Raw genomic sequence first — 26,199 nt, 5'->3', positions numbered from 1 at the left:
ACCACGCCTTTGATCGCCTTTCTCGTAAACAAACAAACAATGGTAATCAAACCGGTCACCTGCCACTGCCAGTGGCAGACTGGGCAGTGACCGCCGACAATTCAGTATTATCAATGAGTACAGCATATGCTCTTCCGCCGCTGGATTCTTTACTGAAGAGGAGTGCAAAACGCACGAGAGACATATTTGCATCATGTCCAAATGATGGGATGAAGGAAGATGAGAAGAGGTGTGTGACGAGTTCTGGGATGCCGAGCACATTTGCTGAAGAGATTTTTTAGTGCGCGGATACGTTTGTCGGTGAAGATTAACGATGAATACCGTGATTTCAAAGAGCTTCCTCCTGCATTACTTGCTCAACAGGGCCCTATTGGACCTGCTCGGCCAAAGGAGCAGACAAAGTCTATGGCACTCATTGCCACAATAGACAACACACCTAAAGTACAACCGTCCACGTTTGTTACGTCCAATAAGCTCTCCGAGGCATTGACCCTACACAAAACAACTCGTACCATCAAGCCAACATACCATGCTCCGTGGAAGCTCGTCCGTGTAATATCTGGTCATCTGGGTTGGGTTCGTAGTGTAGCGGTCGAGCCAGGAAATCAATGGTTCGCTACTGGCGCTGGAGACAGAGTTATTAAAATATGGGACTTGGCTTCGGGGGAGTTGAAGCTTTCTTTGACCGGTCATATTTCCACTGTCCGAGGGCTGGCTGTCTCACCGAGACACCCGTACTTGTTTTCGTGTGGTGAGGACAAGGCGAGTCATTCTATCACCCGCCAATCTCGTCTTGTTAATCATCACTCCCTTTAGATGGTCAAGTGCTGGGATCTCGAAGCCAACAAAGTTATCCGACATTATCATGGTCATCTTTCAGGTGTTTACTCGTTGAGTTTACACCCAACGTTGGATGTATTGGTCACATCAGGTCGTGATGCCTCAGCTCGTGTCTGGGATATGCGTACAAAGGCCCAGATTCATGTTCTCGCGGGACATTCCGCAACAGTAGCGGACGTTAAGTGCCAAGAATCTGATCCACAGGTCATCACTGGAAGTATGGACTCGACAGTTAGGTACGTCAAATTTTACCCGATTTCACACATTGGCTGATACTGCCTTGGTTAAGGCTGTGGGACCTAGCAGCTGGAAAAACAATGGTCACCCTCACCCATCACAAAAAATCTGTAAGGGCCCTGGCAATTCACCCGACAGAATATTCCTTTGCATCAGGTTCTGCAGGCGGTAATAATATAAAAAAGTGGAAGTGCCCGGAAGGTGCATTTGTACACAACTTCTCCGGTCATAACGCTATTATAAATACGCTTTCTGTCAACGCGGAAGGCGTATTTTTCTCTGGTGGTAGGTTACCATATCCTATTCACTTTCCTCAAATTTGAATCAATCGCTTAGGTGACAATGGCACACTAACGTTCTGGGATTATAATACGGGGACTCCATTCCAAAATCTTGATGACGTGCCTCAGCCCGGTTCCCTCGAGGCGGAAGCTGGTGTCTTTTGTTCGACCTTCGATATGACCGGAACACGGCTCATCACTGGTGGCGCCGACAAGACCATCAAGGTTGGTCGGGTAATTAAAAACGCGCATAACTTTGCTTATTAATCTTGTGCAGGTTTATGCCGAGCAGTCGCAATGATTGCTACCCATATGTATTTTTTTTCGCTACAGAGTCTTGTTCGCTGGTACATGGAACCACCAGCATGATACGTGCAGGAGGCAGTGAATGACAATATTGATAACAAGAGTCAACGCTAAGGGTTCCTCAGGGTCTTGCATAGGCGATTGCTCGTATCTAAGAAAGTCAGGGCTAATCAAGGCATTTCCGAGGACCGAGACAAAAGGACCATATCTGTGAGCTTTACAAGATCAATTTATTATTTATAGCCCCAAGTCTGTATTCGAACTCGTATCCACCTGGTTGGCAGGACTTTTAAATTCTTCTCGCGCTAGCTCGGTTTCGCCCAAAGTGACAATTGGCGGTGTAGTGCGAGAGATGTTAGAATCAGCCCCAAGAGAATTGAAATGTGAAGATGGATTCATGCTTTCAGAGAGGAAATACAGACGGAGCACGATGTACAAGGTCAGACGCAAGCATTGGAGCCCGTCGATAACAAAAAAAAAAGATATACAAATGGTCCGTTCAAGAGTCCCGGGAGAGAGACGTCTAAAAAGAGTAAGAAATCAGACATTTTGTACGCAAGGAAGATTTACAGAGTCATCTGTAGAGGGGTATGTAGGTACCCCTCTACAGATTGAAAAACTTACAGACGGGGTGTTGACAGCGACTTTCCTATTGCAATTTGGCTATATGGTTAAGGCATGAGGATGAAGAGAAACTTATCTGGGAACCCTTACCAGGAAGGCACCCATTTGCGTGTCACTGCATAGAAGAAAACAATGCGATACCGCGGAGCATGGGCTGGCATCGAGTTTGTCCCTGAGCATACGAGGACGAAAGTGTTTGGCAGCACCATACACCAACTGTGTATAAAAGCGGCTCGGCTCTAAAAACTTCATCAATACTACTCCACCATGAAATTCACTTCACTCACCACTATTATCATTTCTGCCGCAGCAATGGCTGGAATAGCTATCGCATCTGAAGACTTGACAATAGATCCCATTGGCTTTCCCTGCTCCCCCAGCAGTAAGCACTCTTGCGGCCCACGTGCAGACCTTAGACTACGTACTTACGATTACCAACAGATTCATACCGCTGCGAGAAGGCCTTCGGGACTTTTAACAACGGCAACGATTTCGCGTATTACTGCGGACTTAATGGCAAGATCGCAAAATATGTAAAATGTGACTGCAAGAACTGTTGTGTCCAGCTACCTGGTTACCAGTTCAACTGTCCGCACCACGAAGTGAGCCTGTCTTTCCATGCTGCCTTTCGAGTCCGAGTGTTGATATGCTTGATTAGCCAGTTGTGCGAACTCTGTAACGTGGCATGGGGATATTTAATTCGGTCTCCGGTCTCCGGTCAGCGAGTTCAGGCTCAGCGACAATTTATGTTGCATCAATATCGCTTGAATTGCCAGAGTTTCGCCACCTGACTTGTGTTATGTGGCGGCGTCCGCCTTATGTCAATTTCAAATCCCATCATGATCCATGTCAAGCTTCCTCACGGGCCTCAGGCCTCAGCCATGCCGCCTCAGCATGCTAATCATATTAAAGTTACTATTCTGATTCATGTCTTGTATTAGAAAACCTATTACATATGCAATCCGAGTCTAGGCTCTGTTCTAACTTCTGGCTAAGTATGTCCGTAATAAATTCGTTGAGAAATGGTGGAGATCGTGTTTTTAGCGTGACAGCAGCAAAAATCGCGGACTGGTGTCACCTGCCGTGGCTGCCGATGTCGGACATTAAATTTAACAGCGCATGTCGTTGCGACCTCATCACTATTGCCGGCGCTCTTTCGCTACCCGGAGATGGGACAATGATGGAACTGACAGGACGAATTAAAGATTATCTTGCAGGAAATCCTGAGTGCGCCAGTCAGCCAAGATTTATGGGACTTCTTGGGAACAATTTCAAACGAGCGAGTGCCGTTAGTACATATAGCGTCGGCAGTTTCAAATTCGAGTCAACCACGCACTCAACCCCACATTCAAGTCACAGACTTTACAATCCACCTAGTACTAGTATGTATCAATACCTACATCCATACACTACATTCCCGAGCTTTCAGCATCATTTGACACAGTGTTAAAATTTTTCATCTAATGGTTCTATAGCTATACAGTTGCGGACAGGCGAAGTCCGCAAATTTACAGACCGAATTTTCTGGGATGCACAACTTAACGGAAAGTGTTAGAAGCAGTGTTTTCATAGACTAATGGACATCTAGAATACATTTGCACGAGCCTGATTTCTCATGGCTGCCATTTTGACATTTCCAGTGTCCAAAATTTGGCGTGCCCCCTAAAAATTCGCTAAAAATATGGAAAAATGTGCAATCGATTGCTTTCGCTGAGTTGTCTTTGAATCGATAATCAGAAAAACATGAGTCCGTCAAAAAATGGCATGGGAAAAAACCTGTACAATTGACAATTGAACTCATCATGGCTCGCGGCCGTCCCAGAAAAAAAGCACGAAACATCACCGGTCTTCGACATCAAGTATCGCAAAGTGTTTCTCCTGCATCTGCATTGGGTTCGGCGGGCTCGACTCGAGAATCAAGTCCTTGTCAAACGGAATCAGGCTGGCAGTCTGATTTGGAGGATGAGACACTTACAGTGGCTTTCGATGGATTAAAGATCAACTTCGAGCAAGAATATGAATATGTTGACCTGTGGATCAACAGACTCGGATGAATCGGACATTGATGAAGAGGTTGAACTGGATGTGTTGAATGACGAAGAATTTGGGAAGAAGCTTGCAGAGATGGCAGCAACAGAAGATGGGAAGGATCCTGACTGGATTCCTGAAAGGCTGCAAAGGAAGATGCAAAAAGCTGCAGCGAAGCGCAAGCGTGAGTGCAAAAGCAACAAAAAATACCATACAACTCACCTCCCTGAAGCACGACCTGCAACCTATGCTAAGGGCCCCGATGTCATGAGCAAGTCCAAGCGGACACAGCAACGCTATCAGAAAAGTTGGAGGGGCCAAACATCACTCAGTTCATTCGGATTTCAGCAAACGCGAGGCTCCATTGCTCCTGGTGCACTCTCTGACTCATCAGATGCACCAGTTAGTGAACCAGCAGAGCTGGCATTCAAGTCAAGCCCTTTGATAATCCTGCCTCGTGCACGAAGTGTTTCGATGATGTCAGATCCAAGTTTTGTCGATGATCGAGACTGCTGCCAGTGATTCGGATGAGACCAATGCTGTGCATGACAACACGACAAATGAAAATGACAATCCGGAAGATATCTCAGGCGAGGGTGATGCAGAGGAGTGGGAACAAGAGCTCGACAGCACAGTTGCATCCAATACCGAAATTCGTGACTGGAAAACACTTCGCAATCAAATCCAGAATGATCTTCGAGCTGGGCAGAAAGCTTTACCCCTTTCTCGTATCAATCAGCTTCTTATTCTATCCAACTTCGCTACTCTTCGTCTCAAAGGTGCCTCCCGCATTGGTGCCAGTTTAGAGATTGCTCGTCAGTGGCATGACGGGAATGGCAACTGGTTTGCACGTCGAGTCCGTGCACTGGCCCGTCACTACCAAATATTCGAACAGCTCCCTGTTGAAAGGCGAGGTGGTAGCAAGAATGCTCGGTCCTTCTTGCATGACGAATCAGTGCAGAATCGTGCACGAACGTGGCTATCAAATTTGCCAACAGGAACTGTAACACCACAAGCTCTGCAAAGTGCAGTAACGACAACAATCTTTCCTGAACTGGGTATTGTTCCCAAGAACCCGATTAGCGAACAGCACAGCTCGACGGTGGTTGATAAAGCTTGGGTGGCAGGAAAACTATGATAAGGAAAGGAGTTTACATGGATGGTCACGAGCGAGAAGATGTTGTGAAGTATCGACAGGAGGTTTACCTGCCAGCAATGGCAAAGTTTGAGGCACGGATGGTTCGATTTGAAGGACCAGAGTTGACGAGAATTGATCCAATACTAAATCAAGGAGAACGTCAGATCAAGCCATACTGGCATGACGAATGTTGTTTTCACGCCAACGACAATGCTCGAAATGCTTGGTGAGCCTTCTGTGATGGTCATGGTGATACTGCAGCTTATTTTTCTCGTACAAGGTTAAAGCCCGACGAGCAACCTCTACGCAAGAAGGGACGTGGACGTCTGATTCACGTGTCTGATTTCATCAATGAGGAACATGGTCGGCTCATCTTGCAAGATTCTGACAGCACAATCCTAAAAGATGCCCGAAAAATCATTTATCCTGGTGCCAACGGTGACCCTTGGTGGACACACGAAAACCTGCTCGAACAGATGAAATCAGCAATTGAAATCCACGAGGAAGTCAGCAGCCCAGGTTGCCAAGCTCTCTTCATTTTTGATAACTCATCAGCCCACGCATCTCTTCCTCCCGATGCTCTCAAAGCATTCAACATGAACAAGTTTGATGGTGGCAAGCAGCGTCGGCAGCGCGACACAGTCATCCCTCTAAATAATCCTGATATCTCGAAGCGCGGACTCGTGCAAAAGATGACTAATGCAAAAGACGAACCAAAGGGCCTGAAAACTGTTCTCGAGGAGCGTGGATTTAATGTCCAAGGCTTGCGTGCGAAGTGCTCTCCTGTTTGTCCAATCGATAACAAAAGTTGCTGTATGGCACGACTCCTCAGTCAACAAGATGATTTCTCGTGTCAGACATCGATGCTCGAGGAGTTGATTAGAAGCAAGGGTCACGAGTGTATTTTTCTGCCGAAATTTCACTGTGAACTGAATCCGATCGAGATGGTAAGTGGTCCGTATATCCGAAGTTAACTCATAGCCTTAACTGTTGAGGCAGTACTGGGGCTGGTGCAAATACCGTTACCGCGAGGCATCAAAACCGAGCTTTGCAACAGCCAAGAAAGTGGCGTGGGAAATCCTTGATTCCTGTCCAGTCGAAGTTATCTGGCGGTTTATCAACAGATCGTACCGTTTTATGAGTGCATACAGAATAGGTTTGACTGGGAAAGCAGCAGAATGGGCTGTGCGCAAACAGAGACAGCACCATCAGGTTTCGCAGCGTGCGATGATGGCAATCGAAGCAGTTCTGTCATAGTTTTATTGACATGTCATGAAGAAAGTATCATACCAGACGTCAAAAAATTTGGCGTGCCAAAAATGTCGTGGGAAAAACCTCGGAGCAGTATTTTCACTGCCTGAGTTTGGATCGGGCCTCAGTTTGGCCTGAAAAAATCACATGCAGGCCCTACAAAATTTGCGGACTTCGCCTGTCCGCAACTGTATACTAATTCTTCGTACGTACTGTAGCTCACAGACTTACTAGTAGCGTCCTTAGTAATCAGTTGCTCAAGAACTTCTTAACGTCTGCCGAACGGACTGTGAATTCGGCGGGTGTGACTGGTTGTTACTATTCATGACATGAGTGTGACTCACGAAACAATGGACCGTCACGGAGGTGTAGTAAGTGATAGTATGGCAGAGTCGTGTCAAAATAGCTATGCCCCTTCGACCGAGTTTGCTCGACTCAAGGATATTCGTAATGAAGAAAAAATGATGGACACGGACTTTGCCTCAGACTGGGATGTGGATGGGAAGGAGTTTTTTTGGAAGAGATAGCAATCGACACGAAGATGGGACTTGTAATATTGATTCTTTATGGCTGTAGCCTGTCGGGTGCCATTTAAACAACCGTGTTTCTGTCAACTACCACATTGGCAAAACATAATTCTGCCAGTTCTGCCCACAACACTAGCCCAGTCTGGTCACTCATTTGCGTGTCACCGCATAGAAGAAATTGAAAGAATGCTGCGGAGCATGAGCCGGCATCCGGTTTGTCCCTGAGCATACGACGATGGAACGTGTTTGGCTGCACCACACATCAATCGCATATAAAAGCCGTTCTACTCGTTTCGTCTCAGACAACACCATCAATACTCCACCATGAAATTCAATTCACTCACCACTATTGTCTTTCTGCCAAAACAATAGCTTGGAATGGCTATTGTATCTGAAGACTTCACGATAACACCCATGGGCCTACCTGCGGTCCCCAGAGTGAGTACTCTTACGGCCTACGTGCAGACCTTAGACCCCTTACTTACGGTTATCCACAGGTACAATACTGTGCTCGTCGGGCATCAAAGGTTGGAACAACGACAACGATTTCGGGTATTTCTGCGGACCCATAGGCTTGATCATACCATTTACAGCATGCCCCTGTGAAAACTGCTGTGTCGTGATTGATAATTAGGATAACTTCATCTGTGAAACCTGAGTGAACCTCCCATTCCCTGCTACCTTTCGAGTCTGACTGTTAATGTGCTTGATTAGCATGCTGTGCGCAAGACGGCGTGAAGGAGTGCTAAAACGTAAAATCAATTACCTTGGTCACTCTCAACTGACAGTTGTAGCTGTGGTGTTCCACAACGACACACCCGCGCAAAAAAGCCAAATAGCAGTGGTCGCGCATCCCATAAATACTGGACGAAGAAGATCATCCGATTGTGCGCTGTCTGTGGGTGAACGATGAAGAAAGTGGAGCATATTTGAATGGAATCACATACCAGACGCCAAAGATGCTGTCACTTGCGATGGAGAGGACCTAAGTATCACACGCGGCTTTTCTGCTGCCTTTGCGTGGACGAGTATGAGATGAGTGCTTTCTGTCGTACCTCGCGTATTTCTGGATGCTTTCTCCTGGACTCGCTGGCAAGGAAATTTAGACGAAGGTATAGTAAGTGGACGCTGGCGGGTTATCCGGGTCATTGTAAACATAAGTATACTTGCAATTCAGTCACTAGGCCCGGGACTCGGAAGGCTAGTGATCTCATCTCGTCCGTTATTCTGAACCAGATTTAGATAAATCCCGACAAATTCCAGCAGGTTTCTGTGAATTATCAGAGGAACACAGCTCAGTACGCAGAAATTAAATATTGAAAGAAATTATCAACATGCATGAGCGCCGGGACAAGTGTATTATTATGGGTGGTGATATTACATAATCCAGTTGTTTTCAAGTCGATACCGAACATCGTTTAGCTATACTTAGTTTTGCAATGGAGTGGCCAGTGAGAGACGTCAATTTAAAGAGGCAGCACAGGTTCGGGACCGAACAGAATCATACGGCACGCGTTGTGATATATTGACCGGATGGAAGCGCAACATCATCTACCAACGCCTTTGTGGAAGGGAAAACGGGAAAGTGACACTCCTTCCTCTGGCTTTGTACCAACCAGTACTAGTAAGTCAGTGCAAATCGCACGAGAGTCGAGCTTCCTGGACCGTGCAAGATAAATGACAATGTCATACATTTCTTCGGAATCCGAGAGTCAGATATGTATCAAGATATCAAGGCAGGATATGAAGAACAACGACGAGAAGGTCAGAGTGTGGAAGTTATTGGATGTTCCCAAAATGGGTGGTAGGTGGCCAAAAATGTGCTGGGAATGACACAAGGATATCGTTAAAATTGTGGGGGTAGACCCTTGTTGAGTTCCAGATGGTAATGAAATGGTACCAGGGAGTTGATGCTACAGATACGATGCAAGCTCGTCATAGTCACAGCACAAAATCGTTTATATCTACCATAGAAAGCAGGCCGGTTGGTACTTGGGTGTCGTTGCCAACAATTATTCATTGGGAGTACGTTACTCGAGATCTGAATCTCCCTCAGAATCACTAGAATCCGTGTTATCCTGTTCAAGGAGTTGTCAAATAGTGAGATTGACTAGCAAGATGTGACACTCACGTTGATGTACACCGGCACCTCTTCACCATCCTCATCGAGAGGCTGCCACGGGAGGGGAGGGGCAACCCATCTAGTACGCTGATCAGTTAACCATAACGTCAGCCAAATGGTCGCACTCACAAATTTTCGTCGGTGGATGATGATGCCCGCTTTTTGTTGGGAAGCGTGACATGCAGAAGTTCATACAAAGGAGTAAAGCAATGCTCCGGCCTGCTTCCGCTGCGTGTCAACCCAGCTTGTGCGTCACTCCACCATTTCATCTCAGTCTTTGCACCAGCAGTGACCACGGGGGCTACAACGGGGGCGGAAGCTAGAAGAGCGATGCTGATATTATCTCCGCCTGCACCTAAATGAGTATATTAGTCTCAGACGGCATAGCGCACTGACTTTTATCTGAGAGGTGCAAGGTGTAGGAAGGACAATAAAAGACCTTGGCAACGAGATGCATTGACTGAAGGAGTTTAACGCTTGAGAGCTTCCTAAGGACTTCTGAAGCAATGATTTTCATGCGAGGTTTATCCATGAGCAAGACAGCGCCAGTAGTTCCTTTTTTGACCTTCCATGTTCCTTTGATACCGGCTGTGGCAATCCCAGGCACACCTCTGATGGGTTAAAGCGGGTCGAAATGCAACATCAGAACTGATGACTTCTTGACTCACGCGTGAGATTCAATGTTTAAGTCGAATCTTTTAACGTTCGTCGACCAAATCATGAATTCAGACTCTTCCGGACAGTCTCTGGGTAGATGCTCGTCAGACTCGGGGTCGATACCCACATCGCGGAGATACGACTGGAATTCGTTGGAGTAGACGGAACCTTGAGGTAAAAAGTTGCCCGTGGCTTTGTCAATCCTTCCGTATGACCCAACCTGCTCGACGTCAACATACAAACTAAAGACGACGTGAGCCACTGATCAGACGCACCAAAATCTCCGAGGGTGGGTCCCAGTTGGGATACTTGCTTGTCGTATCGAATATTAGCTGGACGAACTTGCGTTGAGGATTCGACTTGTTCCACATCTGTAGCGAGTATATGGTTTTCCGGTGAGTCACCGTGAGTGACAATATTGAGGACTTATAATGATAATAAAAACAGTGAGGCAGTGCATCGCCGTGTGACAGGCACCCGAAACCCACGAGTGAGAACGTTATGATGGTTCATGATCATGGATCGCGCAAAATAAATGCCAATGTTATATATTCCTTTGAAATCCAAGAGTCAGATATACGTATCAAGATATCACCAGATAAACACTCGGCAGGATGAAGAACAACGACACGAGTGTAACAGAGTGACTCGGTATTCAGGGGTAAAAGTGATGTGCAAACCCATCTTCATGTGCATTACACCCAAACTTATCTACTTTGTCTTATCATTCCATCTGCATATGAGAAGATTACTCAGGACTGGGTCATGAAGGCACGAGTTACGCAGGAACAACTCACAAATCCAAAAATAACTTCCACAGAATTGTAAACATGATTCCTTGGAGGCCATTGGCCAAGATACGGGTTTTCAGTCCCCGCCCGAACAAACCCCTGAGGCCATCTGCTGCGATTACGGCACGGGCAGCATCGGTATATCCAATTCGGGTAGCATTGACTTGTCGGTAGGTCTTCAGCACGCGGAGAGAGTTAGAAATGGTGTCAGAGGCGATGGAAGCTGCAAAGCCGATTACAGCTGAACGGAAGAGTTTCTGTAGCAGAGTTGCTGGAAGTGGAAGGACCGCGTTGAGATAGTTATAGGTCCCGAACCACTGGGTAAAGAATGAGTAATGAATGCATGTCCCAAAGTAAAGTGCCTACTGGGTAGTGACCGACGAATGTGGCAGCGGCGGTCGCGAGAGCGCCATACCACAGGCTGCCAATGCCGTATTTTTTGACCTAGGAAAACGTCAGAACAAGCGATTACCAAATGCGTGGAGATATACCCTGATTCTCAGTAATGCGATGCCTTCTTTACCCTGCGTCTGCATTGTCGTCTTGATCGTGTCAACTGGGGTCAATATCATGCGGAAGCAAGCCGCAGCAACACTCGCGAACACTGTCTTTATAGGCGTGGGCAAGGTCTTCATATATGAATTACTCTGAAGGAGTGCGAGAATGCCTGCATTGGCAGCGGTGTCGCCAAAGCGGGACACTGGCCCTTGAACCAGAGCTGCGGTAAGGCCTTGGTAATACCGCACCCAGCCGCCATCAGCGTATAAGATCTTGGTAGCTTGTGTCATCGTTGTGCCGTATCTGTACTGGTAATTCATGATCGTGCGCAGAGGCTGCATGATTTTCAGCGAAAGTCGGAGACATTCGGTATAAAGATCATACCATGAGCGTCAAGACCTGCAACACCATAGCTACCAGGACATTGAACCTGCGGCAGAGATGTTCCAACGAATAGATTTACTTACCCGCAGCACCACTTAACCCTCCTCCTAGCGCACTCATCAATGCTTTGCCAAGGTCAAACTAACGACAACGTTGGTCATGAGGAAGAAAAGGAACATGCGAGCAGACTATGACTTACATTCACATCATCAGCGTCAATGAAGCCCTTGATGAATGTGGCCAATATAAACAATCCTAGCAATGTCAGAAGGCCATAGACGATTAGTTGCCTCGTGGTCCATGGCTCTTTCAGACTCGGAGTCTCGTCTGTCAAGGTAAGCGCTTCTTCATCCTGAGTGCGACTTGCGTCTGAAGGGTTATCATAACTTGGCGGCTTCGAGTTGGACAACAAAGGTTGCTCCTCGGTAACGTTAATCCCGGCAGACATGAGTGATTAGGATATCGGACGAAGGTCGCACACTGGCCATGATAACGAGATTGCTGACGAATGCGTTGCGAATGCGGAATATTCTCAGAAGACTTATTATAGCCCTCCGCGTGCACTTTGGATAAAAATTAGCACTATGCTCATGGTCGAGCGCAAGTGTCAAGCCTTCGTAACCTGAGTCTGACTTATGCTCACGATGCTCCGACTTGGCGTCCAAGGAGGTGACTTCCATGATGCATCTCCAACCATCACCGGTCAACGATCAGTTCCATGCTATCAAAAAAATTGGTGGTGCGCGATGATTGTGTCTGCTACCTAGTACAACTTGAAGCAAGTTGAAGGAGGTCGGGTACAGTTGCGGACAGGCGAAGTCCGCAAATTTTGTAGGGCCTGCATGTGATTTTTTCAGGCCAAACTGAGGCCCGATCCAAACTCAGGCAGTGAAAATACAGCTAAAAACACTGCTCCGAGGTTTTTCCCACGACATTTTTGGCACGCCAAATTTTTTGACGTCTGGTATGATACTTTCTTCATGACATGTCAATAAAACTATGACAGAACTGCTTCGATTGCCATCATCGCACGCTGCGAAACCTGATGGTGCTGTCTCTGTTTGCGCACAGCCCATTCTGCTGCTTTCCCAGTCAAACCTATTCTGTATGCACTCATAAAACGGTACGATCTGTTGATAAACCGCCGGATAACTTCGACTGGACAGGAATCAAGGATTTCCCACGCCACTTTCTTGGCTGTTGCAAAGCTCGGTTTTGATGCCTCGCGGTAACGGTATTTGCACCAGCCCCAGTACTGCCTCAACAGTTAAGGCTATGAGTTAACTTCGGATATACGGACCACTTACCATCTCGATCGGATTCAGTTCACAGTGAAATTTCGGCAGAAAAATACACTCGTGACCCTTGCTTCTAATCAACTCCTCGAGCATCGATGTCTGACACGAGAAATCATCTTGTTGACTGAGGAGTCGTGCCATACAGCAACTTTTGTTATCGATTGGACAAACAGGAGAGCACTTCGCACGCAAGCCTTGGACATTAAATCCACGCTCCTCGAGAACAGTTTTCAGGCCCTTTGGTTCGTCTTTTGCATTAGTCATCTTTTGCACGAGTCCGCTGTCTTAATAACCGAGGGTCTTATATAAAGTCGTGTAAATGTAATGACACCACAATTACACTTTGGATAAGACTGCTTGCCAGTCCTCGATTAACACGGTCTACGACTTTTCCTATTTCGTGGTAGATAACGTGTGAGTTCTTGGGAGGCTCGCTAAACTAATCTTTGTCAAGATCAACCTAGCCGGAGCTTTACTTTTCTTTATTGAAACTCAAATCTCTTGTCTAGGAATAAGCTTCTAGACACGTAATTCGGTTTCTGGAATGTATTTGCCTAGGAAATCTCCTTCTAGGCTCTGGACTTGGATACTGGAACTAGTGAGACGTGGTCTCAAATATACGAAATATGACCAAGATCGCTTGGTCTATGGACACCTGACTGTGAGACAATGGTCTCAAATATATGATATATGTTCAAGATTGCTTGAACAAAGGGGACTATAACTTGACCAAGATCGCTTGGTCTATGGGACAACTAGTGAGACGTGGTCTCAACAATATGATAGATGACTAAGATCGCTTAGTCAAAGGGCACAGAGCAATGAGACAAAGGGGTCTCAAAGACAATATATGTGACCAAGAACAGCTTGGTCTATAGCACTAAATAAGTTTCTAAGGTAAGAAACTTATAATCTCAAGGGAATTCTTTTCCCTGCACTTGTCTCACTTCAAAGGGACTAACTTTGCAAGTGAAATATCTGAGAGGCAGATTGCTACAAATGGGAGATCATATTTTTTTTGGGGGAGAATGGGCTCTCCTTATATACATTTTGTGTGGGAAAGTAACCTAGGTTCACAAACAATAAAAAATAAGGAGGACCAATCAAAATATTGGGTCAAACCCAATAAAAGAATAAAATACAAGTGAAAGATGGAGCTATGACATCATTGTGGAGCAGAACATTCTGGAATGTGGAGTAATGACATCATTGTGGAGCAAAAGATTCCAGAACCTTCCATGTGTGAGTCAGAGTGAGTCATTGTGGAGCAGAATATTCTAGAAGGAAATGACATCATGAATGATGTCATTGTAGAGTAGAATAATCTAGAGCTTGATGACATAATATCTTTCAACAGAATACCTGCAGGAGTATCTGTGGAGTCTTATGACATCATAATGACATCATACCCTATGGGTACAATTTTATGAAGTGTCAGGTGAGTCAAAGCATCCTAATGAAAAAGTAAAGTAAAGAAACACTAGAGAAAAGTAGGTAGCAAAAATAAGACAGTTGGCAGGAATTGAAACACAGTCAAAAAAAATAATGCAGTTGGCAGGAATTGAAACACGGTCTTTTTGGATAGGTTTTTTATTGGCTTTGTACTTTTCTCTATGGTTTTCTCTAGCCAAAGTGAATAAGCCAAAGGCAAGGCTATACCTTAACCTTCATTTCCCTTCTCACATCAACTAGGTCTAAATGTGATTCCCATCTCACATTAGACTTTTTCCGTCAAAACGTATTCAGATCATGAAACTTGGGGAAAACTAGAAATATGGACCATGGTTTGAAACCAAGGTATGGGTTGACTAGTCTGAGGACTAAGCTAGCAGACTTTATCTTTTGAGGGTCACCTAGTATTCATGTCCATGCATGATTCCCACATCATGCAGGACACCGCGCTTCGAGATATCAGGATTATTTAGAGGGATGACTGTGTCGCGCTGCCGACGCTGCTTGCCACCATCAAACTTGTTCATGTTGAATGCTTTGAGAGCATCGGGAGGAAGAGATGCGTGGGCTGATGAGTTATCAAAAATGAAGAGAGCTTGGCAACCTGGGCTGCTGACTTCCTCGTGGATTTCAATTGCTGATTTCATCTGTTCGAGCAGGTTTTCGTGTGTCCACCAAGGGTCACCGTTGGCACCAGGATAAATGATTTTTCGGGCATCTTTTAGGATTGTGCTGTCAGAATCTTGCAAGATGAGCCGACCATGTTCCTCATTGATGAAATCAGACACGTGAATCAGACGTCCACGTCCCTTCTTGCGTAGAGGTTGCTCGTCGGGCTTTAACCTTGTACGAGAAAAATAAGCTGCAGTATCACCATGACCATCACAGAAGGCTCACCAAGCATTTCGAGCATTGTCGTTGGCGTGAAAACAACATTCGTCATGCCAGTATGGCTTGATCTGACGTTCTCCTTGATTTAGTATTGGATCAATTCTCGTCAACTCTGGTCCTTCAAATCGAACCATCCGTGCCTCAAACTTTGCCATTGCTGGCAGGTAAACCTCCTGTCGATACTTCACAACATCTTCTCGCTCGTGACCATCCATGTAAACTCCTTTCCTTATCATAGTTTTCCGCCACCCAAGCTTTATCAACCACCGTCGAGCTGTGCGTTCGCTAATCGGGTTCTTGGGAACAATACCCAGTTCAGGAAAGATTGTTGTCGTTACTGCACTTTGCAGAGCTTGTGGTGTTACATTTCCTGTTGGCAAATTTGATAGCCACGTTCGTGCACGATTCTGCACTGATTCGTCATGCAAGAAGGACCGAGCATTCTTGCTACCACCTCGCCTTTCAACAGGGAGCTGTTTGAATATTTGGTAGTGACGGGCCAGTGCACGGACTCGACGTGCAAACCAGTTGCCATTCCCGTCATGCCACTGACGAGCAATCTCTAAACTGGCACCAATGCGGGAGGCACCTTTGAGACGAAGAGTAGCGAAGTTGGATAGAATAAGAAGCTGATTGATACGAGAAAGGGGTAAAGCTTTCTGCCCAGCTCGAAGATCATTCTGGATTTGATTGCGAAGTGTTTTCCAGTCACGAATTTTGGTATTGGATGCAACTGTGCTGTCGAGCTCTTGTTCCCACTCCTCTGCATCACCCTCGCCTGAGATATCTTCCGGATTGTCATTTTCATTTGTCGTGTTGTCATGCACAGCATTGGTCTCATCCGAATCACTGGCAGCATCTCGATCATCGACAAAACTTGGATCTGACATCATCGAAACACTTCGTGCACGAGGCAGGATTATCAAAGGGCTTGACTTGAATGCCAGCTCTGCTGGTTCACTAACTGGTGCATCTGATGAGTCAGAGAGTGCACCAGGAGCAATGGAGCCTCGCGTTTGCTGAAATCCGAATGAACTGAGTGATGTTTGGCCCCTCCAACTTTTCTGATAGCGTTGCTGTGTCCGCTTGGACTTGCTCATGACATCGGGGCCCTTAGCATAGGTTGCAGGTCGTGCTTCAGGGAGGTGAGTTGTATGGTATTTTTTGTTGCTTTTGCACTCACGCTTGCGCTTCGCTGCAGCTTTTTGCATCTTCCTTTGCAGCCTTTCAGGAATCCAGTCAGGATCCTTCCCATCTTCTGTTGCTGCCATCTCTGCAAGCTTCTTCCCAAATTCTTCGTCATTCAACACATCCAGTTCAACCTCTTCATCAATGTCCGATTCATCCGAGTCTGTTGATCCACAGTCAACATATTCATATTCTTGCTCGAAGTTGATCTTTAATCCATCGAAAGCCACTGTAAGTGTCTCATCCTCCAAATCAGACTGCCAGCCTGATTCCGTTTGACAAGGACTTGATTCTCGAGTCGAGCCCGCCGAACCCAATGCAGATGCAGGAGAAACACTTTGCGATACTTGATGTCGAAGACCGGTGATGTTTCGTGCTTTTTTTCTGGGACGGCCGCGAGCCATGATGAGTTCAATTGTCAATTGTACAGGTTTTTTCCCATGCCATTTTTTGACGGACTCATGTTTTTCTGATTATCGATTCAAAGACAACTCAGCGAAAGCAATCGATTGCACATTTTTCCATATTTTTAGCGAATTTTTAGGGGGCACGCCAAATTTTGGACACTGGAAATGTCAAAATGGCAGCCATGAGAAATCGGCTCGTGCAAATGTATTCTAGATGTCCATTAGTCTATGAAAACACTGCTTCTAACACTTTCCGTTAAGTTGTGCATCCCAGAAAATTCGGTCTGTAAATTTGCGGACTTCGCCTGTCCGCAACTGTAGTAAAACCCATGGTAAAATTGTTTCGTTATGAACAAAATGAAGCTGACGGCATTTGTGTACAAATAATAGCAATCACTACTCGAACCCTGGTACCTGGTCCTGAGTCCCGTGTCATGAGTACATATAACCGCTTCGTACGATTTATATGTTGTCCGACCACCACGACCGAGACTGTCGAGTTTATACCAAATTTCACCCGCTCCAGTACCCCGCTATAACTTCACTATCATTAGAACGCTAGACATGAAGCTTTGAAGCTTGCGCTAAGGCACACAACGACGCAAATTTACGCCAGGATCAATCCATCACTGATCAATATAAGGTTGGTAGTGCAGAGCACATTGACATCGGTCGTTGCTCTCTGGATATTGCTATCTAATTGCAGGCGGGAACGTTGACATCTATTCGCATTAGCTCCGAAACTTGCTAAAAAGACTTTCTGGTTGCTTTACTGTCCCTGAAGCATCCTTTTTCTTCTTAGCTCTGTACGAAGTGGTCAGTAGCAATGGTCCAAATCACCTCTCTCCTCTGGCAGGTTCTTGTTACTGTCGCGCAAGGTAAATTTGATCCACTGATATCTATTAGTCGACTGACATCTTTTCCGCATCATGATCTAGCCCCTCCTGTTGCACGCAACGGTTCTCCAAATGCCCTTGCAGTCCGCCAGGTAAATACGAGCGACCTTCCTTCTCAATGTCAAAGCACGTGCCAAGTCATCAATACGATAAGTGTGAGTACGCCTGATAACTTGAACTTTTGACATCGCTTACTAGTCGACGCCCCTCCAGGACTGCGCTAACAGTCTGTCTTGCATTTGCGTGTCGTCTATCGGAACCCAACTTCAATCATGCATGGATTGCCTTGTCGTGGCTGAACCATCTGCCTCGATAGACGCTAATTCCGCCATCGACAGCTGGAACGAAGCTTGTGGTGGATCTCTCACTGTTCGTATATGGCTTCACGGGCTCGATTTTGTGGTGCTCTGACAGTGTTTCATATTTACAGCTTACCAGTGGCCAAACTTCCACTTCGACATCTGCTGCTAAGAGCTCTACTGCTACTAGTAGTAGTAGCCCTTTCATTACCAAGACTGGCGATGCTGTGGGCTTGAAGGCAGCTATTGGGGCACTTGGCTTGCTCGTCGCCATTGCTTCTGGTATTAGCATCCTCTGAACATGAGTGTCAACCTGAGTCTCTTAGGGCCGCCTTTTCCTGACGCATCAGCATAACCACACCCTCCCTTCTTAACACTACACAAGTATACATCCTGTTAACAAACACTTTAACTAGTAAATTTATTCGCCGCCATGGCACGGCGCTCGTTGATCTGATGTGATATCGAGAGTTAGCCTCGAAGAGAATTGTCCGAAGTGAGACAAATCGAATGCAATATTTGCGCAAGGTAATTGTTCGTTTTCTGATTTTCGTCATCTCTGCATCAAATGTCATGGTCTGCCAGATGCGTGATATATACCTCGAACACCCCTTGAATACTGTTTGGTAGTTTAAAAATCGACAGTGCTTCAAGTCGATAAAGAATCGTGGTTAGATGGGCGCCGTGTCCTACTTAGTTTCTTCCTTCTGTTCTGTTCTATAGAATTCCTACTCCTACAGTATTTAAGCAGCTATTACCTATCTACTGGTAGCACATTCGAGTAGATTTAGTTCGGATAGTTAAAAACATGTGACATTCCCAAACGTCACATATTTTTAACTGTCCGAACCAAGTCTATATAATTCGGTGGGGGAAAGAAAGATCAAATGTGCCACCAGTAGATAGGTAGCTGCTTAAACACTGTAGGAGGAGGAATTCTATGGAACAGAACAGAAGGAAGAAACTAAGTAGGACATAATGACAACGGTAAATATTGGTTGCCAGGCTTTTTAGCGAGCATTACAGGACGCCTCTCAAAAATGTAGTGGTGTAATCTGAGGTCCACATGTTCACACCTGGCACCACAGATTTCATTATTTTATGCGGACATATATCAATAAACGTAGCTTTAGTTTTCCCAGTCGTAGCGAACTGCGGTACTGCAAGGTTCACATCATGAAGTGCGTGAGGCGAGATCTTACTCACGAAAAGTAACTTCTTCCACAACTGAGAGTAAGAGTACAATATTGTTCAAATAAGCGTCGCTCAGCGGTGTGTCAAAGGCTACCTCCGGCACCTGGAAAGACGCAATTGCTAGCGTCTCTAAAAGACAATCAGCTCGCAATGTAACCAGCTCCCCTACCAGAGTTAATTTCCGCAACATGGGAAGATGAAGCACAGCGAACATGTTGATAAACTCTTGCCTGCGGGATTCCCACAACATGAAGTGCATGGTCAAGGGGGGAAAGGGGAGGATCATCAATTCAAGCACCACCGAGGTAGATAATTTCATCAATTACGATGGTCTCCAGATGAGGGAAACTGTCTATAAAGAAGCATATAGTAACCGCGGAAGCGGCCCACAGATGGATGTGACGTAGATCTCTGCAAGTAATGATGCATGGTGTGGAGTATCCGATTAGGTCATTCCAACAAAAGGTACCATCGATGTATAGGCGGGAAAGCTTTGGTGTATTGAATCTCCTGCATCAATATTTGACTGATGGCACTTCAAGGTTCTCAACTGAGGTGTAGCGTATAGAAATCAGGATTCCAGTCTTTCATGGATGACATAACCACGATTTCCCAACGCTGGCTCTCAGAAAGGAGGACACCGAGAAGTTGAGAGTCTGCCGCTGGTATGGTCCAGGGGTGTTCGTCGCAGCACATGAAGTGTTGGCCGATAATGTTGAGGGTGAGGGGAAGCCTACGAGAGCGAGCCAGCTAACACTGGAGGAAATATGGAAGACATGGTTTCAACGGTTTAACTTTTTCAAGGAGTACGACCTGGATGCGCGACCAGACTCGTGGCGTTGAATACACGACAACTCGCCAAAATTGGCAGTGGGCACACTCTGGTGAGTACTAGGGGAGGGCTGGAAACGTCGAGCGAAATGGAGCGATATCCCGATAAGAAGATATTGGCACAGTCTGGTGTGTCGTCAAAGATAAGCCAAAAGACTTGTTGTAGAAGTTCCACTGGCAGCCGATGGATGTGGACATCAAGTTGACGGGAAATGTTGAACGATGACGAGAGGAGATGGAATCTGTGGATCACGATCTCATGAAGCAACCTCATGCTCTTCAACTCGCCGAATGCTTTTGTCGTTGAAGCGGCAGATCTGGCGTCTTTAGGAGAGAAATTGGGTTGAATAAGTTTTTTTTTTGCATCTTCAAGGAACTGTATGACACCTTGTGTAGATAATGATTGGCAGCAGATGACGCAGTGAGTATTGAGAACGAAATTTATTCAAGAATCCGACAATCCCAAGAAGGTCGCCAGGACGTGAAAATTATAAGGACAGAGGGAGAAGTGGAAAGAACGGAAGAGGTGGAGGACGACAGGCGGTGTGGACAGGCGGAGGGAGGAAGAAATGAATGTGTCACAGATGTGTACTAGTACGTATGTGTCCTCGCGAATTTAAAAATAAGAACCAAACCTAGAGTCCGCCATAGCTAAACAAACAGATTGGGAGGAAATTTGCATATATAATGAACCATAGTCTAAATACATGGTGGACTAATGAGTTTACACAATGAGTCTGAGAGCCTCAAACATGCTATCGTACAGATTAATCTGACAGGGGTAGCGTTGGAAAGCCGTAAACGTCAGTAAAAGCAGAATCGACATCATACAAGGGTATACAAAACCTGAAACAATGAAATGATACAAAAACATATCAGTCATGGTGCCATGAGAGCAGGCGGCCTGTGGAGGAGGTGGTGCTGCGTGGCTAATTGTGCTCGCTCTCCTGCAAGCTTGTTGATCGAGTTCAAGAGATCTCCGCGACGAAGCGGCTCTGCAAAACAAGCATCCGTGAGACTCAGAGGCATGGGTAAATGAGGTACGTACTGGTGATATGGTCGTCCATACCTGCCTGCAGGCATCGCTCGCGATCACCAATCACTAAAAAAGCAAATTAGCATGTACCATCCCTATGTCTCAATATTGTAACGTACTAGCGTGAGCAGTGAGGGCGATGATAGGAATCCGTAGCAGTCCCTTGTGCATCTCATACGCTCGGATGAGCTCAGTCGCCTCCATTCCTCCCATGAAAGGCATCGATACATCCATCTTGGGAGATATTACTATTGTAGGTGAACCATCGAGTAAAAAATGACTTACCAAGATAATATCAAATGGCTTGCTCACTTGTACCCGTGCCTTGAAAGCTTCGACAGCTAGACTTCCATTCTCTGCGATTTCGACTGTGTGGCCGTACTTCTCCAGAATCTTGACTGCGAGCTTCTGGTTCACCATATTATCCTCAGCAAGCAAAATGTCAAAGACAACATCATTTGGTGCCGAGACAGGTGAGACAGTATTTGACTCCAGAGCGGAAATGAGGGCGGAAGCAAGGTCTTGAGCTGTGACTGGGGTAGTAACCTGCGAGCTGATGCTGTTGTCCAAGCACCATTTAACTACGACTGTCAACCCCATATCACCAGAGCACATCCTCGCATACTCACGATTCAGACGTGGCATCGAAGGCGCCAATAATACGATGGGAATATAGCGCAGATGCTCATATTCCCTGATACTTTCGGTCTATGAAGAAGACATGAGGCAAGCGTGAACTTATATGACATCTACATAACGTACCATGCTCAACGAGTCCACGACGATGGTGTCAATATGCGGACAGCGTTCTTTATCGGCCACCTCACTGACATCATGAATGACATATGGCCTCAGCCCAAGCTCTTGGATCCTTTGGACAACCCCAGTCGTGTCGTTAAGGGTGTCAACAAACAAAATAGCACGCCTGTGGAATGGCTGCATCTTTTGCAGTGTGGTCTCCAGCGTACTTTGGGAAATCTGCGATGTGATCGTGAAGAAGAACTTGCTTCCCTTCGAGACCTCGCTTTCGACCCACATGTTGCCTTGCATGAGGTTGACGAGGCGCTTGGAGATGGAAAGGCCCAGACCGGTTCCTCCATATTCCTATGCGATGATCAGCTACTTGCGATAAATTGCGACATGGACCCACTCTCGTCGTCGAACCATCTGCCTGACAGAACGTGTCAAAAATGAGGTTCAATTTATCTTTGGCAATGCCGATCCCAGTATCGGTAACACAGAACTCTAGTGTCACACTCGAGTCATCCAGCGCCAGTAACCTTGTGCTAAGTGCAACGTGGCCTTTGCGAGAAACCTTGGATGGTGTGAACTTGATAGCGTTACCAACCAAGTTCGTGATGACTTGACGAAGTCGTAGCGAGTCCCCGATAAGTTGATCAGGAATGTCCGGGTCGACATCATATGTGAGATCGAGATTGTTTTGAGAGGCACGGACGACAAGGGTCTTGAGTATGCCGAAAACTGTTTGACGAAGGGAGTACGAGACAGCTTCCATGGTCATTCGACCGGCCTCGACTGTAGACCATGTAATCAGATTAATCCATTGACATTGGGAAAAAAAATCTCACTCTTGGAGATATCCAATATATCATCGATGATGAGAAGCAGCGAGCGAGCCAACGAGTGCACTAAGAGCAAGCTCTCTCGTTGCGATCGGTTCAAATCAGAATCAAGAGTAAGCTCCGTCATGCCAATAATTCCGTTCATGGGCGTCCTATAAGACAGTGAGCAGAGTATCGAGACGAGAAGTAATGACACTATTACCTGATTTCGTGTGACATGTTCGCTAGGAACTCAGATTTACTCCTGTTTGCCAGCTCGGCTGCCTCCCTTGCAGCGGTATTTTTCTGGATACTGTCACGTAGATTAAATACCATCTGATTGATCTGTGTTTTCAAAGAGTCCATCTCTCCGCTGGCTTCAACAGTGATGAAACGAGTGAAATCTCCATCCATAGCAGCTGCTGAGATCTGGGCAAATCCACGCACTTGCGTGGTCAAGTTGCCGGCCATAGTATTGACGGACATCCTACAGCGTTGTCAACTCCCGTTTCCACGGATCGTGTCCCTCACTTACGTGATTTCTTGCCAGATACCCTGGACGTTGCCCACCTCAGCCTGGACACCCAATTTACCCTCTGTACCGACTTCGAATGCGACCTTCTTGACTTCCTTGGCGAAGATTGCCAATTGAGCAATCATGTCGTTGATAGTGTTGACTAGGCTTAGCATTTCTCCAGACACAGAGACACCGGTGATTTGCTGAGTTAAGTCTCCGCGGGCGACAGCAGTCTAATGACAAACTCAACAGAAGGACTGGGTCGCGGTAATCAAATACTCACAGTTGCAACAGCGATAGTTCGGACTTGTAAGGTCAACTACAACGCCGAACAATCAGCGCTAGCCCCGTAGAAGATAAATGGACCTACGTTAGCGGCCATGACGTTCACGTTGTCGGTCAAGTCCTACTTGATATGAGCATTGATCCACATCTTGTGCAAAACACTCACCTTCCATGTACCACCGACGTTAGTTACACGAGCCTGACCTCCTAATCGTCCTTCCGTGCCGACTTCCCTTGCGACACGAGTAACTTCATCAGCGAAGAGACTCAGGCTCTCGGTCATGCCATTGACAGTCTCCTTCAACTCCTTGATTTCACCCCGCACATCAACCTCAATCTTCTTGGTCAAGTCACCACCAGCGACAGCCTTCGTCACTTCTGCAATTGACCGCACCTGGTTAGTCAGATTCATGGCCATGAGGTTGACATTATCTGTAAGAACCTGTAATGAACGTCAGAAATGATATCATTTCGTATCTTTTACACCCTACCTTCCACATGCCCTGGACATCAGGGACATACGCTTGCCCACCCAAGATACCTTCCGTACCGACTTCCAGAGACACACGAGTGACTTCGTTGGCGAGCGTAGACAATTGAGCAACCATAGAATTGACAGTCATCTTCAAATCTAGCATTTCTCCCTGCACATCGACGTTGACGACTTTGCTTAGATCGCCCAAGGCGACAGCTTTTGTGACCTCCGAGATCGATCGTACTTGGTCGGTCAAATTACTGGCCATTTTCTGTGCCACGACATATCAGCGCTACTGACGAGACCAGGATGCTGTTTATATAACTCACGTTCACGTTGCGTGTCAAGTCAGCCCAGGTACCTTGCACACCTTCTACGCGAGCCTGACCACCCAATATACCTTGCGTACCGACTTCAAGCGCGACACGAGTGACTTCAGATGCAAAGGCGCTCAGCTGGTCCACCATGGAGTTGACAGTGCCCTTCAATGTTGACATCTCGCCTTCGACCTGGATCTCAATCTTCTGCGTTAAGTCGCCCCTAGCAACGGCCGTCGTGACATTGGCAATAGACCGCACTTGATCCGTCAGGCTCGAACACATCCGATTAACCTTAAACGTAGATTAGGCCACTGCCGATAAGACACAGTAAGGGGCATACATTGCGAACCAACTCGAACCATACACCTTGAACATCTGGTACATGCGCTTGACCGCCCAACTTGCCTTGAGAGCCGACCTCTAATGTGACACGGGTAACTTCGGCAGCTAATGCACGAAGCTGGATGACCATTCCATTGACGGTATTCTTCAAATCAAGGATTTCGCCACGAGCATCGACATCAATCTGTTTCGACAAATCTCCCTGGGCGACAGCTTTAGTGACCTTGGCGATGCTTCGGACTTGACTGGTCAAATTGGCAGCTAATTTATTGACGACGCCAGTCAATTCCCGCCAAGTACCTTCGACATCCAATACGAGAGCCTGTCCACCGAGTTTACTACGGAAGACTGAGCAAATCGTATAAGATCCGGGTTAGTAGTCACTTTACCCTTCTGTACCGACTTCTTGACTGACACGAGTGACCTCTTTGGCGAACTGTCCCAATTTGTCGACCTGGTAATGATATGCATGAGCAAGATCTTGAGATAAGATTGTGGACAGATACCATAGTATTGATGACGTCCTTCAACTGAACCATGACCACACCCTGCACGGGAACCGTAATTTTCTGGGACAAGTCACCTCTGGCCACAGCATTACACACACGAGCGACATCTTGGACCTGAGCCTTGAGCAACCTTAGTTCTTCGACGGCGCTCATGCCGCTTTCGAATGCCGCAGCAGCAAGAGGACCAGGAGGGACGACGAGAGGAGATCCGTTAGGCGAGCCATCAAAGCTACTATTAATTCGGCTCATCATTAAAGTGTCGGTGATAGCCTTCCCGCACGTTGGGCAAGCCATGTGTTCGATGTGCGATGTTGGGGGAGCCGAGTTCGAGCTTCCGTTTGTAAATGTCCGAAGGAATGTTGCGGCATCAATATGACTTGGAAGTCCGTCGAGTGATAAGGACATTGAACCTGCACGAGCGGAGTGTGCTTTATTGGCTGGTGTGCGATCGCTGTTTGTGACACCATTCACGCTATCGGCGTCCTGCATGTCGACATCAATTGACTCTATAGTGGGCGTGAGGTTTGAGGAATTGTTCTGCTGAAAACAAGAAGTTGGTCCTGGTGAACTGGAAGATGGAGCAAAAGCATTGACATTGGTGCTGGACTGCGTGAGGGAAAAAGATGGGTTGGTCTCTTTCTGAGAAGATGAAGATGAGGACATGGGAGTGTCGCCTACACTGCGTCTTTTCTTTGTCTCTGGCCCATTTGTTTGCCAACACTCAGAAGCTTTGATTGAAGCCACAGTCTCCTCCGCAGTGTACATTCTGCGTGCAACTGCTCCTAGAGAGCGAAGGATAGTGTCTGTTTGCCAATCTGCAGGCCCATCATATCGTGGAGATGGTGTCGACATAGGACATAGTTCATAGGCTGACAGGAGAGCAATAAGATGAGAAAGAAATGGATGTAAAAGACTCTGGCGCTGAGAGTCAGTCGTTGTACTCATCGTTGAATACGATGAGTAGAAAAGTGAACGGTTAGCTGGGAAGGGAAACGCAGTGGAGTCGGAAGCGC

The 26,199-nt window shown here is 46.5% G+C and overlaps 7 protein-coding genes across 7 annotated transcripts; 3 read left to right on the top strand and 4 right to left on the bottom strand.

Moving 5' to 3' along the window:
- Nucleotides 1–2: 2 nt before the first annotated feature.
- EDB93DRAFT_540364 (WD40-repeat-containing domain protein) lies at nt 3–1,838 on the top strand. The gene is made up of 6 exons (XM_041456659.1): nt 3–229; nt 282–762; nt 817–1,076; nt 1,130–1,362; nt 1,414–1,583; nt 1,636–1,838. The coding sequence occupies exons 1-6, from the start codon at nt 114–116 to the stop codon at nt 1,657–1,659; spliced, it is 1,284 nt and encodes a 427-aa protein (XP_041306476.1). The 5' UTR covers nt 3–113; the 3' UTR covers nt 1,660–1,838.
- A 609-nt stretch (nt 1,839–2,447) lies between these two features.
- EDB93DRAFT_540358 (uncharacterized protein) lies at nt 2,448–3,278 on the top strand. The gene is made up of 2 exons (XM_041456658.1): nt 2,448–2,670; nt 2,730–3,278. Exons 1-2 carry the CDS (start codon nt 2,556–2,558, stop codon nt 3,077–3,079), a joined length of 465 nt encoding a protein of 154 aa, XP_041306475.1. The 5' UTR covers nt 2,448–2,555; the 3' UTR covers nt 3,080–3,278.
- A 5,793-nt stretch (nt 3,279–9,071) lies between these two features.
- On the bottom strand, nt 9,072–10,382 carry EDB93DRAFT_1289644 (uncharacterized protein; the record flags this gene model as incomplete). Its single annotated transcript, XM_041454543.1, has 6 exons — nt 9,072–9,310; nt 9,364–9,433; nt 9,484–9,709; nt 9,751–9,965; nt 10,023–10,231; nt 10,287–10,382. The coding sequence occupies 6 exons, from the start codon at nt 10,380–10,382 to the stop codon at nt 9,263–9,265; spliced, it is 864 nt and encodes a 287-aa protein (XP_041306474.1). The 3' UTR covers nt 9,072–9,262.
- Nucleotides 10,383–10,804: 422 nt separating this feature from the next.
- EDB93DRAFT_1087672 (mitochondrial carrier) lies at nt 10,805–12,132 on the bottom strand (the record flags this gene model as incomplete). The annotated part of the gene is made up of 6 exons (XM_041446065.1): nt 10,805–11,119; nt 11,169–11,246; nt 11,294–11,635; nt 11,685–11,713; nt 11,768–11,825; nt 11,884–12,132. 6 exons carry the CDS (start codon nt 12,130–12,132, stop codon nt 10,805–10,807), a joined length of 1,071 nt encoding a protein of 356 aa, XP_041306473.1.
- Nucleotides 12,133–17,653: 5,521 nt separating this feature from the next.
- EDB93DRAFT_1153461 (uncharacterized protein) lies at nt 17,654–18,572 on the top strand. The gene is made up of 3 exons (XM_041449792.1): nt 17,654–17,798; nt 17,859–17,971; nt 18,030–18,572. Exons 1-3 carry the CDS (start codon nt 17,747–17,749, stop codon nt 18,225–18,227), a joined length of 363 nt encoding a protein of 120 aa, XP_041306472.1. The 5' UTR covers nt 17,654–17,746; the 3' UTR covers nt 18,228–18,572.
- A 2,329-nt stretch (nt 18,573–20,901) lies between these two features.
- Nucleotides 20,902–25,958, bottom strand: EDB93DRAFT_1153452 (HAMP TYPE histidine kinase). Its single transcript, XM_041449791.1, is given in 19 exon segments — nt 20,902–21,242; nt 21,296–21,410; nt 21,462–21,757; nt 21,806–21,884; nt 21,939–22,280; nt 22,327–22,712; nt 22,766–22,911; nt 22,962–23,225; nt 23,274–23,488; nt 23,539–23,574; nt 23,626–23,661; nt 23,707–23,982; nt 24,032–24,286; nt 24,345–24,626; nt 24,676–25,015; nt 25,067–25,131; nt 25,184–25,692; nt 25,848–25,849; nt 25,867–25,958. The coding sequence occupies 17 exon segments, from the start codon at nt 25,673–25,675 to the stop codon at nt 21,160–21,162; spliced, it is 3,708 nt and encodes a 1,235-aa protein (XP_041306471.1). The 5' UTR covers nt 25,676–25,692; nt 25,848–25,849; nt 25,867–25,958; the 3' UTR covers nt 20,902–21,159.
- Nucleotides 25,880–26,131, bottom strand: EDB93DRAFT_1059904 (uncharacterized protein; the record flags this gene model as incomplete). Its single annotated transcript, XM_041444807.1, has 1 exon — nt 25,880–26,131. A coding segment is annotated over one exon (252 nt), but the record flags the coding sequence as incomplete, so codon positions are not given.
- Between the last annotated feature and the right edge of the window lie 68 nt (nt 26,132–26,199).

This window comes from Suillus bovinus (assembly GCF_016758785.1).
Source record: "Suillus bovinus strain UH-Sbo-P2 chromosome Unknown EDB93scaffold_38, whole genome shotgun sequence".
Lineage (NCBI taxonomy): Eukaryota > Fungi > Basidiomycota > Agaricomycetes > Boletales > Suillaceae > Suillus > Suillus bovinus.
The sequence above is the reverse complement of the archived record's forward strand: the minus strand, read 5'-3'. Positions and strand labels throughout refer to the sequence as shown.